Below are 17745 nucleotides of genomic sequence, written 5' to 3' on the forward strand. Positions count from 1 at the left end.
CAGCTCTTCCGTACATTCAACTCCCTTCTCAGGCCCCCGGTTCCTCCCCCTCCTCCTTCCCTCATCCCCAACGATCTGGCCTCCTACTTCATTAACAAAATTAAATCCATCAGGTCCGACCTCCCCAAAGTCTCTTCCCCCCTTTCTCCAACCCCCCGGCTCTCAACACTCTCTGCTACTCTCCCATCCTTCCCAGCGGTATCCTCAGAGGAACTCTCCTCCCTCCTCTCAAGTGCTACTCCGGCCACCTGTGCTTCTGACCCCATTCCCTCTCATCTTATGAAATCTCTCACTCCATCCCTTCTCCCCTCCTTAACTTCCATCTTCAACCGCTCACTCTCCACTGGTTCCTTCCCCTCTGCCTTCAAACATGCCCATGTTTCTCCCATCCTAAAAAAACCCTCTCTTGACCCCACCTCACCTTCTAGTTATCGTCCCATATCCCTCCTACCATTCCTTTCCAAACTCCTTGAACGAGTTGTCTACACGCGCTGCCTAGAATTCCTCAACAACAACTCTCTCCTCGACCCCCTCCAGTCTGGCTTCCGTCCCCTTCATTCCACGGAAACTGCGCTCTCAAAGGTCACCAATGACCTCCTGCTTGCCAAATCCAACGGCTCATACTCTGTCCTAATCCTCCTCGACCTCTCAGCTGCCTTTGACACTGTGGACCACCCCCTTCTCCTCAACACGTTATCTGACCTTGGCTTCACTGACTCCGTCCTCTCCTGGTTCTCCTCTTATCTCTCCGGTCGTTCTTTCTCAGTCTCTTTTGCAGGCTCCTTCTCCCCCTCCCATCCTCTTACTGTGGGGGTTCCCCAAGGTTCAGTGCTTGGTCCCCTTCTGTTCTCAATCTACACTCACTCCCTTGGTGACCTCATTCGCTCCCACGGCTTCAACTATCATCTCTACGCTGATGACACCCAGATCTACATCTCTGCCCCTGCTCTCTCCCCCTCCCTCCAGGCTCGCATCTCCTCCTGCCTTCAGGACATCTCCATCTGGATGTCCGCCCGCCACCTAAAGCTCAACATGTCGAAGACTGAGCTCCTTGTCTTCCCTCCCAAACCTTGTCCTCTCCCTAACTTTCCCATCTCTGTTGACGGCACTACCATCCTTCCCGTCTCACAAGCCCGCAACCTTGGTGTCATCCTCGACTCCGCTCTCTCATTCACCCCTCACATCCAAGCCGTCACCAAAACCTGCCGGTCTCAGCTCCGCAACATTGCCAAGATCCGCCCTTTCCTCTCTATCCAAACTGCTACCCTGCTAATTCAAGCTCTCATCCTATCCCGTCTGGACTACTGCACTAGCCTTCTCTCTGATCTCCCATCCTCGTGTCTCTCTCCACTTCAATCCATACTTCATGCTGCGGCCCGGATTATCTTTGTCCAGAAACGCTCTGGACATATTACTCCCCTCCTCAAAAACCTCCAATGGCTACCGATCAATCTGCGCATCAAGCAGAAACTCCTCACCCTGGGCTTCAAGGCTCTCCATCACCTCGCCCCCTCCTACCTCACCTCCCTTCTCTCCTTCTACTGCCCAGCCCGCACCCTCCGCTCCTCCACCACTAATCTCCTCACTGTACCTCGCTCTCGCCTGTCCCGCCATCGACCCCCGGCCCACGTCATCCCCCCGGCCTGGAATGCCCTCCCTCTGCCCATCCGCCAAGCTAGCTCTCTTCCTCCCTTCAAGGCCCTGCTGAGAGCTCACCTCCTCCAGGAGGCCTTCCCAGACTGAGCCCCTTCTTTCCTCTCCCCTCGTCCCCCTCTCCATCCCCCCGTCTTACCTCCTTCCCTTCCCCACAGCACCTGTATATATGTATATATGGTTGTACATATTTATTACTCTATTTATTTATTTATTTATTTATTTTACTTGTACATTTCTATCCTACTTATTTTATTTTGTTGGTATGTTTGGTTCTGTTCTCTGTCTCCCCCTTTTAGACTGTGAGCCCACTGTTGGGTAGGGACTGTCTCTATGTGATGCCAATTTGTACTTCCCAAGCGCTTAGTACAGTGCTCTGCACATAGTAAGCGCTCAATAAATACGATTGATTGATTGATTGATTGATTGGCACATAGTATGTGCTTAACCAATACTTTGAAAAATGGTTGAAGAAATAACTAGTGACAGACATTGTAAAACCATAAACCATCACCATTAGGAAGTCAGACGAACACCAAGCTACAGCTGGACTGGCATTCAGGAGGCTGACATTAAGGGAAAGAGATTTTTCAAATGGAAAATTGCTCTTATTATGTAGAGCAGATAAGTTTCAGAGCCAGGATCAGAACCCATGTGGATGCTCTTTCCAAAGGACATGCCACTTCTTTTGTCTGCACTAGCACATCTAATCTTTTTCACCAAGGGTTAGGGTGAAAGAGAGGATGGACATGCTTGGGCAACTGTGTGGAACTGGATGTTTAGGGGAGAAAACAAACTTTGTTTTCCATGTGGAATCAATCACTAAGGTCCTGCCTCAGAGAGTAAGGGGAAACTCAGTGAAATTTTCTGAGTTATTTGGAGGCGCCATTCCATTGTTTTTATTGTGATTATTTGTGTACTTTCTGCTGCTGTGGTTTATTGAATGGGGACTCCTCCTGCTGGGTAGGTGATGTCTAACAATATGAGCAATTTTCCAACTCTTATTAGGCCATTTGCCCAGATGTCCACACCTGGGTATTAATTTCTGATGAAAAGAATTCTCTCCATTCTGCATCATTTTAATCTGCTTTTTTGAAAGATTCCAAATATCACGTTCACTCCACTGCTACCCATACTATTAGGTAAGCTATCTGGCTCCGGGAAAACAGTGTTAACAGTGGTGGGTATTGCAGGGCTGATGCATTGAGGAAATTGTTATGAGAGTGTCATGATAATGCTCTGTATACAGTAAGTGCTCATAAAGTACCATTGATCTATTGATTTTACTGTCAACATTTCATTAAGCTTAGGATAGGGAAGCCATGTCACGTGTTGAGAAAAGTCCAGGACCACGGGTCCAGATACCCAGGTTCTGATCCTGGCTCTACCACTTGTCTGCTGGTGACTTCAGACCAGTCACTTAACTTCTCAGGGTCTCAGTTTTGTCATCTGTAAAACTGGGTTTAGATATCCATTTTCTATCTCTCAGTTTGTGAGCCCCATGTGGGACAAGCACTATGTCTGATCTAAATATCCTGTACCTTCTGTGCCTCTGGACATTTAGTAAGTGTTTAAAAAAAATTAGATGATAAACTACTCCTCTAGATTATACACTCCTTGTGGAAAGGGACTGTGTCTGTTAGAGTTTATTGTACTGTGCCAAAAGCTTAGTACTGTGCTCAGCACCTAGTCTCTGTCTCTGTCACCTAGTCTCTGTCTCTGTCTCCCCCTTTTAGACTGTGAGCCCACTGTTGGGTAGGGACTGTCTCTATATGTTGCCAATTTGTACTTCCCAAGCGCTTAGTACAGTGCTCTGCACATAGTAAGCGCTCAATAAATACGATTGATGATGATGACCTAGATAGGGCTCAATAAATACCACTGATTGTTTGATTTATTGATTAATAAATTCCACGACTATAAAGGTGAAGAATGTGTTGCTTAGCACGGGCTTTGGAGTCAGAGGTCATGGGTTCGAATCCCGGCTCCCCCACATGTCTGCTGTGTGACCTTGAGCAAGTCACTTAACTTCTCTGAGCCTCAGTTACCTCATCTGGAAAATGGGGATTAAAACTGTGAGCCCCACGTGGGACAACCTGATCCCCTTGTATCCTCCCCAGTGCTTAGAACAGTGCTTTGCACATAGTAAGCGCTTAACAAATGCCATCATTATTATTATTATTATTATTATTATTATTATTATTATTATTATAGAGCATGGGCCTGGCAGTCAGAAGGACCTGAGTTCTAGTCCTGGCTCTGCCACCTGTCTGCTGTGTGACCGTGGGCAAGTCACTTAGCTTCTCTGTGCCTCAGTTACCTCATCTGTAAAATGGGGATTATGACTTTGAGCCCCATTTGGGACACAGATTGTGTCCAACCTGATTACCTTGGGTCCCCCAGCATTTAGAACAGAGCCTGGGACATAGTAAGCACCTAACAAATACTATTTAAAAAATCTGTTCTTAAGAGTCTAGTTCACACCACTTAGGAAACTTTTCAGTGAGTCACTTCATTGGCAAGGCATTACTATACTGTAGCTACTTGGTTACGTTAGCTCCCAAACAGTCCTCTGCAGGGGGTAATTTGGTTATCTGTGGGAGGTGGCCCAGAACTTTACTTTGCAATCCTCCTCATTCTTCAAACAATGTTGAGGCCTTGAGCCAATTCCATTATCTCCTCTACAGATAACAGGAGTAGATAGTAGTAGAGAAGCAGAGTGACTCAGTGGAAAGAGCACGGGCTTTGGAGTCAGAGGTCATGGGTTCAAATACCGGCTCTGCCAATTGTCAGCTGTGTGACTTTGGGCAAGTCACTTAACTTCTCTGTTCCTCAGTTACCTCATCTGTAAAATGGGGATTAAGACTGTGAGCCCCACGTGGGACAACCTGATCACCTTGTAACCTCCGCAGTGCTTAGAACAGTGCTTTGCAAATAGTAAGAGCTTAATAAATGCCATTATTATTATTATTATAGACACACCTCCAACCAATCAATCATACTTATTGAGCATTTACTGTGGGCAGAGCACCTGGGTGAGTACAGCCAAACAGAGTTGGTAGTCATGTTCCCTTCCCATAACGAGCTTTCATTCTAGAGGAGTTATGCACTATTCACCTAACAATTATGAAATTGGAAGCTTGTGAACCAACTCAGAGTGGCATATTACCATACTTCAAAAGACCTTCCCTGATTAAGCCCTCTCCCCTCTCTTCTCCCTCCCCCTGCCCTATTCCTCTCCCTTTTGCATCATGCACTTTAATCTGTGCCCTTTGGGCATTTGGTATTTGGTACACCCTTAGCCCCACAACACTTATGTAAAATATCTAAAATTTTTTCTTCATATTGATGTCTGTCTCCCCCTGTAGCTGCAAGCTCCTTGTGGGAAGGGAACATGTCTGTCAACTCCCTTGTATTCTCCCAATCACTTAGTATAGTGCTCTGAACACTGTAAGCACTCAATAAATACCATTGACTGATTGACTTGATAGACATTGTTATAATGAATGTAAAAACCACACTACCAATTGTCAGACACTGGAAAACAGCCAGACTGACCCTTGTGCAGCTGGGCAGACTCAGGGCCAGGAATGCTTTGAAAAGTTTCACTCTCAGTTCAGATATCCTTTTTGTTTGTCAAGCACTTATGTGTCAAACACTGTTCTAAGCACTGGGGTAGGAACAATTAGGTCAGACATAGTCCCTGTCACCCATGAGACTCAGGTCTAGGTAGGAGGGAGAACAGGTATTTAATCCCCATTTTACAGTTGGGGAAACTGAGGCCTTGAGAAGTTAAGTGACTTGCCCAAGGTCACACAGCAAGCAATTGGCAGATCTGGGATTAGAACCCAGGTCCTCTGACTCCCAGGCCTGTGCTCTTTCTGCTGGGCCAAGCGGCTTCTCTTTCTGATGCTTGCGCTCCTCTCTTCTGGCTGGAAGCAGGTTGGATGAGACTCAAGCTACAGAATGAGTGGCTGCTACATTCTGCTTCCTTGATTTTGTGCAGAGCAATGTATTGAGAGCTTGGATTTTTAGCTTTTACACTCTGGCAGTCAGAGATGGGACCCCTGGCCCTAGAAGAGGGTGGATTTCAATGAGATTTGCCTTATTGAAGGCACATTTCCTCCAATCAATCAATCCTCCAAGATGCCTTCCCTGACTAAACTCTACTTTCCTCTTCTCCAACTTCCTTCTGCATCACCCTAACTTGTTCCCTTTATTTATCCCCCTCCCCACAGCATTTATCTTCATACCTGTAGCTTATTTATTTATATTGTTGTCTGTCTCCCCCTTTAGACTGTAAGCTCACTGTGAACAGGGAATGTGTCTGGTATAGTGTTGTACTGTACTCTCCCAAGCACTAAGTAAGCTTGTTGTGGGCAGGGAATGTGTCTGCTTATCATCATATTGCACTCTCCTGAACACTTTAGTGCTCTCCCCACATTAATTGCTCAATAAGTATCACTGACAGTAATGATAGTAGAACAGCTTAAAGACTGTGTACTCTTTAGTGGTTGACATCCGTGTCCTGTCTGTCTGGACTTGTTCAGGACACCTGAATGTCCTCTAGCAGTGAGACGGAGATGGGGCAGCCTCCAAAAAGAAGAGAGGCAGTTGACTCAGAGAGGAGAAATTCCCCGGTTAAATTCCCTCTCCCCAGCTCCGACTGCCACTGCCGCACTTACGTCTTTGCAGCCACCCATAGTACGAGTGTACATATCGATTTACTTCCTCCACTGTTCATTCATTTATTCACTTATACAGTTTTCCCTATGCCTGCTGGATCTTAACAGAAAATCAATGAATCAATCATTCAGTCAGACTGATTGAGCGTTTACTGTGTGCATGTATTAAGCTCTTGGGAGAGTACAATACAGAACTGGTAGACATGTTCCTTGTCCACAATGAGCTTACAGTCTGGAGGAAAAAAAGTTTGTGTCTTTCTTACCTATTAGATTTTAAGCTCCTTGAGGGCAAAGGATCCTGTACTTTGCCTTTATTGTACTCTCCCAAGTGCTGAGTATATAGTTCTGCACACCTCCTTAGTTCAGTGTCCTGCACATCCTAGGCACAACATAGGTTGATTGACAGCATAGAAAGCCAATAGAAAGCATTTTTGGGGGAGATTCCTGTTGCAGGTCCCCCCACTCAACGTCTCCTATCTGATGATGGAGAAGCAGCGTGGCTCAGTCAAAAGAGCCCGGGCTTTGATGTCAGAGGTCATGGGTTCAAATCCTGGCTCTACCAATTGTCAGCTGTGTGACTTTGGGCAAGTCACTTCACTTCTCTGGACCTCAGTTCCCTCATCTGTAAAATGGGGATTAAGACTGTGAGCCCCCTGTGGGACAACCTCGTCACCTGGTAACCTCCCCAGCGCTTAGAACGGTGCTTTGCACATAGTAAGCGCTTAATAAATGCTATTATTATTATTATTATTAGCATTCGGTGACCAAATCAGTGAGCCCCAGTGGAGTGATGATCTGAATGAACTCAGAAATGAAGAAGTGGTACAGTAGACTGTAAGCTCCTTATGGGCAGGGATCATGTCTACCAACTCTATTGTTCTTTCCCAAAGCCTTGTACAGTATACTCTACCCATTAATACCATTGATTGATTGAATGATTGATAAAAATCAGCCTTGCTTGGGTCCAACCAATCAATCATATTTTTGGATGCTTACTGGGTGCAGAGCACTGTATTAAGTGCTTGGGAGAGTACAACAGAGTTGGTAGACATTCTCTGCCCACAGTGAACTTGCAGTCTAGAAGAATGAGAATGGAAAACACCAGGAAGTGGGAGGGTGAAGAAATGTCACGTGTCCCACCTGCAGCAGTATGATTAAAATAATGAACAGATCTGAAAAACAAAAAGGAACTACTTTAATTTGTATTGATTAAGTGGGATGAAACAAGGAACTTTTATTTTTACTGATTAAGTGGGATGATACAATTTACAGTCAATCCCTTTAGTGTCCTGGAAAGTACTGTGGAATCCGAATTTGACATAGGTCTCTGTAGAGCTGCAGAAGTGTTTGTGCAGTTCTGTAACGTTGGAGCAGAGCACAAAGCCCCTCACTGAGCCCCAGCAAGTAGTCGAGGATAAGGATAAGGATAAGATCTGATTCTAGGTAAGCTCCTGTTCATCCTTGACTTGTTCCTTTCCAGCTCTCTCGTCCTCCTCGCCCTCACTGAAACTTGTCTTACCCCGGATGACATGTTTTCTTCTGCTGCTCTCTCCAGCGGAAGTCTCCTACTCCCACTCCCCGAGACTCACCGGGAATGGAGGAGGTGTCAGCTTCCTTCTCGCACCCCAATGTTGCTTTTGCACCATCTCTCCTCTCCCTTCCCTTTCCTTCCCCTCCTTTGATGCCCATATTATTCACCTCTACCACCCCCTCCAGATTCTTATAGCTGTCATCAACCGCCCCTCTGGCCCCACCTCCAACTTTTTTAACAATTTTGACCCCTTTCTCACCTTCCTTCTCTCCTTTTTCATGCCCACTCTGATCCTCGGAGACTTCAACATCCACATGGATGTCCCTGGTGACTACTCTGCAACCGCCTTCTATCTCTCCTTGACGCTGCCAACTTCCTGCTCCACCCCACCTCGCTCACTCACCAACTTGGTCACACCCTCGACCTCATGATCTCCTACCGCTGCACTATCTCCACCCTCACCAACTCTGAAATCTCTCTCTCTGACCATAACCTTCTCACCTGCTTCCTCTCTCACACTCCTTCCCCCTGTAAATCTATATTACTCCCCCACAGAGACCTCTGCTCTCTCAACCCCATCCAGTTCTCTCAGTGCCTCCCTATCATCTCTACCCACTCTTGATAATCAGATTACTGCTCTCATCTCCACTCTCTCTAGTCAACTCAACTCACTCGCTCCCCTTTCCCTTTGTTGCTCTTATACCACTAATCCACAGCCTTGGATCACTGCCACTGTATGCCTCCTTTGCTCTTATCCTCGAGCTACTGAACACTGCTGGCAAAAGTCTAAACAGCGTGAGAAGCAGCATAGCTCAGTGGAAAGAGCATGGGCTTTGGAGTCAGTGGTCATGGGTTCAAATCCAGGCTCCGCCAATTGTCAGCTGTGTGACTTTGGGCAAGTCACTTAACTTCTCTGCACCTCAGTTTCCTCATCTGTAAAATGGGGATTGACTGTAAGCCCCCTGTGGGACAACCTGATCACCTTGTAACCTCCCCAGTACTTAGAACAGTGCTTTGCACATAGTAAGTGTTTAATAAATGCCATTATTATTATTAAACACAGAGCAAACCTTGTTCACTTTAAATTTATCCTTTCCTGCCTTTACTCTGCCCTCTCCTCTGCCAGGCAAAGCTATTTTTCTTACCTTACTGACACCCATGCCCATCACCCCCAACAGCTGTTCTGGACAATTAACTCCCTCCTCAGACCCCCTGTTCTTCCCCCTCCTCCATCCCTCACCCCCAACCATCTGGCCTCCTACTTCATTAGTAAAATTAACTCCATGAGGTCTGAGCTCCCCAAAGTCACTCCTCCCCCTTCTCCAACCCCCTGTTCTCAACCCTCTCCACTACTCTCCCATCCTTCCCAGTGGTGTCTTCAGATGAGATCTCCTCCCTCCTCTGAAGTGCTACTCCATCCACCTGTGCTTCAGATCCCATTCCCTCTAATCTTATGAAATCTCTTGCCCCTTCCCTCCTCCCCTCCTTAACTTCCATCTTCAACTGCTCACTCTCCACTGGTTCCTTCCCTTCTGCCTTCAAACATGCCCACATCTCCCCCATCCTAAAAAAACCCTCTCTTGACCCCACTGCCCCTATCAGTTATCACCCTATCTCCCTTCCACCCTTCCTTTCCAAACTCCTAGAAAGAGTAGTCTACACTCGCTGCCTTGAATTCCTCAACTCCAACACTCTTCTAGACCCCCTCCAATCTGGTTTCTGTTCCCCACACTCCACCAAAATTTCCTCTCAAAGGTCACCACCGACTTTCTTTTTGCCAAAACCAATGGCTTCTACTCTATCCTAATCCTCCTCGACCTCTTAACTGCCTTTAATACTGTGGACCACCCCCTTCTCCTCAACACGTTATCCAATCTTGGGTTCATGGACTCTGTCCTCTCCTGGTTCTCTTATCTCTCTGGCCATACATTCTCAGTCTCATTCATGGGCTCCTCCTCCCATAATAATAATAATAATAATAATAATGGCATTTATTAAGTGCTTACTATGTGCAAAGTACTGTTCTAAGTGTAGGGGAGGTTACAAGGTAATCAGGTTGTCCCAGGGGTGCTCACAATCTTCATCCCCATTTTACAGATGAGGGAACTGAGGCACAGAGAAGTGAAGTGACTTGCCCAAAGTCACACAGCTGACAGTTGGTGGAGCTGGGATTTGAACCCATGCTCTCTGACTTGAAAGCCCATGCTCTTTCCACTGAGCCACGCTGCTTCTCTGTACCCCCTACTGTAGGGGTTACTCAAGGGTCAGTTCTTGGTCCCCTTCTGTTCGCCATATATACTCACTCCCTTGGTGAACTCATTCACTCCCACAGCTTCAACTATCATCTCTACACAGATGACACCCATATCTACATCTCCTCCCATGTTCTCACTCCCTCTCTCCAGGCTCATATCTCCTCCTGCCTTCAGGACATTTCCACCTGGATGTCCACCCACCACCTAAAGCTCAACATGTCCAAGACTATACTCTCCCTGACTTTCCCATCACTGTGGATGGCACTACCATCCTTCCCATCTCACAAAACTGCAACCTTGGTGTCACCCTTGACTCTGCTCTCTCATTCACCTCACACATCCAATCCATTACCAAAACATGCCAGTCTCACCTTCACAATATCGCCAAGATCCACCCTTTCCTCTCCATCCAAACTACTATCTTGTTGGTTCAATCTCTCATTCTATCCCGATTGTATTACTGCATCGGCCTCCTTTCTGATATCCCATCCTCCTGTCTTTCCCTGCTTCAGTCTATTCTTCACTCTGCTGCCCAGATTATCTTTGTACAGAAATGCTCTGGGCATGTCACTCCCCTACTCAAAAACCTCCAGTGGTTGCCTATCAACCTTCACATGAAACAAAAACTCTTCACTATCAGCTTCAAAGCTCTCTATCTTGCCACCTCTTACCTCACCTCCCTTCTCTCTTCCTACAGCCCAGCCTGCACACTCAGCTCCTCTGCTGCTAACCTCTTCACTGTGCCCCGTTCTTACCTGTTCTGCCATCGACCCCTGTCCCACATCCTACCTCTGGCCTGGAATGCCCTCCCTCCACACATCTGCCAAACTAGCTCTCTTTCTCCCTTCAAAGCCCCACTGAGAGCTCACCTCCTCCAGGAGAACTTCCCAGACTGAGCCCCCACTTTTCCTCTGCTCCTCCTCCCCTTCCCATCACCCTTACACTCCCCTTCTGCCCTACCCCATTCCCCTCCCCAAAGCACTTGTGCATATTTGTGCATATTTATTACTCTATTTTATTAATGATGTGTACATAGGTATGATTCCATTTATTTTGATGGTGTTGGCACCTGTCTACTTGTTTTGTTGTCTGTCTCCCCATTCTAGACTGTGAGCCCTTTGTTGGGTAGGGACCGTCTCTATATGTTGCCGATTTGTACTTCCCAAGTGCTCAGTATAGTGTTCTTCACACAATAAATGCTCAATAAATATGATTGAATGAATAAGGGGAAGGGGAGGGAGTCCATCCCACTGGGTATGAGTCACAGCGCTAGGCATGATGTGAGGAGGGGAAGGAGAAGGAGGCTGAGAAGAGAAGCAGTTAGTCCTCATGGAAAGAGTATGGGCCTGGGAGTCAGAGGACTTGGGTTCTAATCCTGACTCCACCACTTGTCTGTTGTGTTATGTTGGGCACATCACTTCACTTCTCTGTGCTTTTGTTATCTCCTCTGCAAAATGGGGATTAAGACTGTGGTTCTCAAGTGAGACATGGACTGTGTCCAACCTGATTATGTTGTACCTATGTCAGTGCATCGTAGAGTGCCTGACACATAGTAAGCTCATAAGAAAACCTATTAAAAACTAAAGCAGCGTGGCTCAGTGGAAAGAGCCTGGGCTTTGGAGTCAGAGGTCATGGGTTCAAATCCCTGCTCCACCACTCATCAGCTGTGTGACTTTGGGCAAGTCACTTAACTTCTCTGGGCCTCAGTTACCTCATCTGTAAAATGGGGATTAACACTGTGAGCCCCAAGGGGGACAACCTGATCACCTTGTAAATTCCCCAGAGCTTAGAACAGTGCTCTGTACATAGTAAGTGCTTAATAAATGCCATTATTATTATTATTATTATTATTATTATTATTAAAGGTCTCACCCCCTAAAGACTTCCTGCCCCCAGTTACCACACAGAAGGAAAAACTGGTGACCCTCACCAGGATCTGACCAGTTTTGCTGTTGAACTCTGACCCCTCCAATGACCCAGACTCCTCAGAACTCTCCTCTTCTAAGGAGGAATATCTTCAGAACCTGCTTACGTATCTCCTTAATGTTCACCCCATAGACAATGGGGTTCAGCATAGGTAGGACCAGAATGTAAAGATTAGCCAGGAGAATGTGGACGTGGTGAGGGATGTGGCGTCCGAAGTGGTGGGTCAGGAAAGAGAAGAAGGCCGGTATGTAGAAGATGAGGATGACGCAGAGGTGGGAGCCGCAGGTGTTGAGGGCTTTACTCCGAGCCTTGTGGGAGGGGAGCCTGAAGACAGTGCAGAGGATCAGCACGTATGATGCAGTGATGAGCACAGCATCCAGCCCCATGGCGAGGAGAGCAACGGTCAGCCCATACACGACGTTCACAGTGATGTCGCTGCAGGCCAGCCTGGCGATGCCCATGTGCTCACAGTATGTGTGGGGGATGAGCTGGTGACCACAATACGGCAGCCGCTTGAGAAGGAAGATGCACGGGGACACAAAAGCCATGCTGCGGACGATTCCCATGATGCCAGTCTTCCCAATGGCCTGGGACGTCAGGACCGAAGCATAACGCAGCGGGCGGCAGATGGCCATGTAGCGGTCAAAGGCCATGGCCAGGAGAATGAAGGACTCCAGGGCAAAGACGGTGTGGATGAAAAACATCTGGGTCAGGCAGCCACCGAAGGAGATGCTCCCATCCCCAAACCACAAGATCTGAAGCATCTTGGGCACCGTGGTGGAGCTGAGGGCGAGGTCAGTGGCAGAGAGCACAGAGAGGAAGATGTACATGGGCTTGTGGAGGCTGCGCTCAGTGGTTATAATGACAATGAGGATGGAGTTCCCAAGCAGGGCAGCGAAGTACATGGAGAAGAATGGGATGGAGATCCAGATGTGTGCAGCTTCTAGCCCAGGGATGCCTACCAGGAAAAACGTATCCGGAAGGGCATCACTGTTATTGGAAAGGGACATGATCATCCTGAGAGGGCTGGCTGGACAGCAGGAACCTGATGTCACCTGTCTAGAGAAGCACACACATTCCATCTTAATCAATCAATTAGTGGTACTTAGTGACCTCTTATTTTGTACACAGCACTGCACTAAGAATTTGGGAGAATACAATATAATAGAATAGGTAGAAATGATCCATGCCCACAAGGATCTTGCACACTAGAGGGAGAGACAAACATTAAAATAAATTGTATGTTTATGAACATAATTGCTGATGGTGTTGGGGAGGGTAAAGATCAGAGGACTTAAGGGATACAGACCCATGTTCCGTAGGTGACACATAAGAGAGGAGGAGGGAAGTAGCATGGCCTAGTGAAAACACTATGGGCATGGGAGTCAGAGGACATGAGTTCTAATCTTGGCTCTGTTGCTTATCTGCTGTGTGAACTTGGGCAAGTCACTTAACTTCTCTGAGTTTCAGTTCCCTCATCTGCAAAATGGGGGTTCAATACTTGTTCTCCCTCCTACTTAGACTGTGAGCCCCATTTGCGACTTAATTGTTTTATATCTACCCCAGCGCTTAGTACAGTGCTTGGCCCATATTAAGCACTTATATATTATCATCATCATCATCATCATCATTATAACTTCCAGGCCACAGAAAGGATGTAGGCAAGGGGTAGGTAATGAGAAAGGCCCATATTAAGCACTTAACAAATAGTATCATCATCGTCATCATCATTATAATTTCCAGACCAGAGAAAGGATGAAGGCAAGGGGTAGGTGATGAGAAAGATCTAGGTACGGTCTGTAGGTTGGTATTAGAAGAGTGAAATGTGGGGATTGAGTTGTGGTAGGGAATCAGTAGGTGAGGTAGAAGGGGAAGAGGTAATTGAGAGCCTTCAAGTCTATGGTAAGGTATTCCGCAGAAATGCATGGGAAACCATTGGAGGCTTCTGAGGGTCAAAATTTGGACTGAGCTTTTTTCAGAAAAATGATCTTGTATCAGAGTGAAGTATGGACTAGAGAGGGGAGAGACTTGAGGAAGGGAGATCAGTGAAGGGGGAGATGCAGTAGTCAAGGCAGAATATGATGAGAACTGGATCAGCAAGGTAGCAGTTTGATGGAGAGGAAGGGGAGGATTCTAGAAATGTCAGTGTAGAATTGACAGGATTTGGGAATCATTCACATGGAGATGGTAGTTGAAGCCATGGGAGCTAATGAGTACTCCAAGTTAGTGTGTATAGATGGAGAATAGGAGGGGCTATTCTAGGATGGAGAATAGAGAAGCAGCGTGGCTCAGTGAAAAGAGCCCGGGCTTTGGAATCAGAGGTCAGGGGTTCAAATCCTGACTCTGCCAATTGTCAGCTGTGTGACTTTGGGCAAGTCACTTCACTTTGTGCCTCAGTTCCCTCATCTGTAAAATGGGGATTAAGACTGTGAGCCCCACATGGGACAACCTGATCACCTTGTATCCCCCCAGAACTTAGAACAGTGCTTTGCACACAGTAAGCGCTTAACAAATACCATTATTATTATTATTGTTATTATTATTAAGGGGACCCAAAACTGAGCCTGAGGGATGCCCACAGTTAAAGGGTAAGAGGCAGAGGAGGATCCCGTGATAAAGACTGAGGAGTAGACAGAGAGATAGGAGACCAGGAGAGGACTGTGAGCTCATTATGGGCAAGGATGTCACCATTTTGTTGTATCGTACATTCCAAAGCACTTAGTGCAGTGCTCTGCATACAGTAAGCACTGATAAATCCAATTGATTGATTGACAAGGATAGTGAAGCTAGGGTGAGATAATGTTTCCAGGAGAAGGGAATGGACCAGAGTGTCGAAGGCAACTGTAAGGTCTAGGATGATTAGTATGAAGTCGAAGATATCAGATTTGGCAAGAAGAAGGTCACTGGTGACCTTTGAGGGCAGTTTCTGTGGAGTGAAGCAGAAGGAAGCCAATTTGCACAAGGTCAAAGAGAGAATTAGTGGCAAGGAAGTGGAGGTATCAACAACTTGCATGAGGAGATTGGAAAGGAATGGTAGAAGAGAGATGGAGTTGTGATTTGGGGGAGCTGTGGGGTCAAAGGAGGTTTGTTTTAGGATAGGTGATATCATCAATCGTATTTATTGAGCGCTTACTGTGTGCAGAGCACTGTACTATATGGGCATATTTGAAAACAGTGGGGAAGGAAACATTGGAAATGACAAGAAGGTAAGAAGGAATGGATTAAGGGTCTTAACAAGGTGTGAAGGGATGGGGTTGGAGGTAAAGATTCTTTAAAGAAAGGAGCAATGCTATACCCCCAAGACTCACTGGGAAAGAGGGAGGAGTTGGCTTCCTTCTTGTTGCCCATTGCTGCTTTTGCATGACCCCCCATCCCTCTCTTTCCCTTCCTTTGAAGCCTATATCATCCGACTCTACCACCCCCTCCAATTACTAGTCACAGTCATCTACTGCCCTCCAGACCCTTTTCTAAATTTCTAAACCATTTTGATCCCTTTCTCACATTCCTTCTCTCTTTCTCCATCCCTACACTGATCCATGGGGACTTCAATATCAATGTGGATGTTCCTGATGACTCTTTTGCTAACCGCCATACTGAAGGTGAATTGCTTTTCATGCTCATGTGACTATATGCCTTTCTCCGAGAGCAGCAAGGTACAGGGAATAAAGCATGGGCCTGGGAGTCAAAAGGTCACAAGTTCTAATCCTGGCTTCACTACCTGACTGTTGTGGGACCTTGAACAAGTCACTTCACTTCTCTGTGCATCAGTTCCTTCTGCTGTAAAATGGGGATTGAGACTGTGAACTCCTCAAGGGACAGAGACTGCATCCAACTTAATAATAATAATAATAATGGCATTTGTTAAGCGCTTACCATGTGTAAAGCACTGTTCTAAGTGCTGGGGGATACAAGGTGAGCAGGTTGTCCCACGTGGGGCTCACAGTCTTAATCCCCATTTTACAGATGAGGTAACTGAGACACAGAGAAGTTAAGTGGCTTGCCCAAGGTCACACAGCTGACAAGTGGCAGAACCGGGATTCAAGCCCATGACCTCTGATTCCCAAGCCCGTGCTCTTTCCACTGAGCCATGCTACTTCTCTGATTTGCTTGTATCCACCCCAGTACTTAGCATAGTGCCTGGCACATAGTAAGCACTTAAAAACCATTATTATTATTTTCATTATTATCATCATTATTTCCCCACCCTTAGCTCCTCAGGGGAGGGCAGTAACTATGAATTCTCCTTTGCCTTTCCTTCTCCAGGGGACTCTGTTCCAGGTGCTTGCTCCATTCAGTCCAACTGACTGAAGAAAACAGGCTGACCGACTGACTGTCTGATAGTTGATTGACTGACATATTGACACTGGCTGCCTGACTAATTCGTCGGATGATTGACGATGGATTACTGGCTGATAGATGACTGATTGATTAATTGATGGATGACCAACGGTGACTAAGTGAAGGAATGACTGAACTGCTTTGGCTGATTGGCAGACAGACTGACAATCTATCTGACTGTATACCCCATCAATAACAACATACTCCATATATCTCCCTGCAGGTCCAGCCCTCAGGAAAAACTCATTGTCTCCCGACGTTTTGTCAATATATGTGAGTTTGATGGTGAAACCCCAAAAAGTCCAGTAAGAAGGAACTCCGCAGAGAAGGTGACCTAAACCAAACTGGGAGGATTTGCCTTGGCAAATGTGATGTACTCCTCCATGCTGGGAGATCTAATTCTTCTGGGCAGAAGGAAGGGGTCTCCCTCTCTTCCCCATGCCCTCACCCCTTACTTCAGGCAAAGTGGCACCAGGGGGGCAAAGTGGCACCAGGGGCCACCGTGAGGTTGGTGATGGAGGAAGACTGGCAGTGGCTAGGAAAATGAAAATGCCTGAATTTTCCTCTTCCCACTGTGCTGATGACACTAGCTTCAAGGATGGATGTCTTTACTGAGGAAGAGCAAATGGAAGCCCATCAATAGAGGTGGGAGCAGGGGGACACAACTGCCAAAACAACACCGGGCAGGCAGATTCCCAACTTCATTCTCCCTGGCCCTCAGCCCCTATCCCTCCCTCCCCATTTCCTGAGGGTGGTCTAACTGACGGCATTGACCACTCTCCAGTTGGTGGGGGAAAGAGGCCCCCTTGTCATTTAAAAATCAAATTCATACCTGGCTGTTGGTGGATTTCTCTTGTCCTCTAATTTCCTGCCCTCTCTGTCTCCTGCAGGCCTCAAAGAATCCTGGCATTGGAAAGGTTCCTTGAGACATTACCTGAATCCGCCATCCAGGGACCACTAAGCCAGCTCCCGCTTCCAGGAAACATACACAATCATACAGGCTGCTCAGCTTGCTGGGAGGATATTTATGAGTGAGTCTCAGGCTGAGAGCTGGAAGTGGAATTAAGCATTGGAAAGCTTGGTGTCAGGAGACTTGTTTGGCGAGCCCAGGGAGACCGGGAGGAGTGTGTGGATCCATCTGCATCTCTACCAATTCCCCAGGAGCCCCTCCAGGTTCTCTGGTGGCACCTTCCTAAACTAGGGGGCATGTCCCCAGGTCTATGCTGACAACCTTCCCCAGTATTACTGGGCTGTGAGGCAAGCATCTTGGTAGTGATTAACTGAGTCATTAGGAATGGATCAACTGCTTTCATGTGTAGTCTCTATGAAAGGAGAATGCAAACCTAATGGCTGAAGA

At 46.9% G+C, this 17745-nt stretch overlaps 1 protein-coding gene across 1 annotated transcript; it reads right to left on the reverse strand.

Moving 5' to 3' along the window:
• Positions 1-12109: 12109 nt before the first annotated feature.
• LOC119943427 (olfactory receptor 52D1-like) lies at positions 12110-13060 on the reverse strand. The gene has a single exon (XM_038764404.1). It carries the CDS (start codon positions 13058-13060, stop codon positions 12110-12112), a length of 951 nt encoding a protein of 316 aa, XP_038620332.1.
• Between the last annotated feature and the right edge of the window lie 4685 nt (positions 13061-17745).

The sequence above is a fragment of the Tachyglossus aculeatus genome, chromosome 2, assembly GCF_015852505.1.
Source record: "Tachyglossus aculeatus isolate mTacAcu1 chromosome 2, mTacAcu1.pri, whole genome shotgun sequence".
NCBI classification, from domain to species: domain Eukaryota; kingdom Metazoa; phylum Chordata; class Mammalia; order Monotremata; family Tachyglossidae; genus Tachyglossus; species Tachyglossus aculeatus.

Excerpts from the sequence above, each read along its gene's own strand:
- LOC119943427 (XM_038764404.1), bottom strand. The coding sequence starts at position 13,060 with ATGTCCCTTTCCAATAACAGTGATGCCCTTCCGGATACGTTTTTCCTG.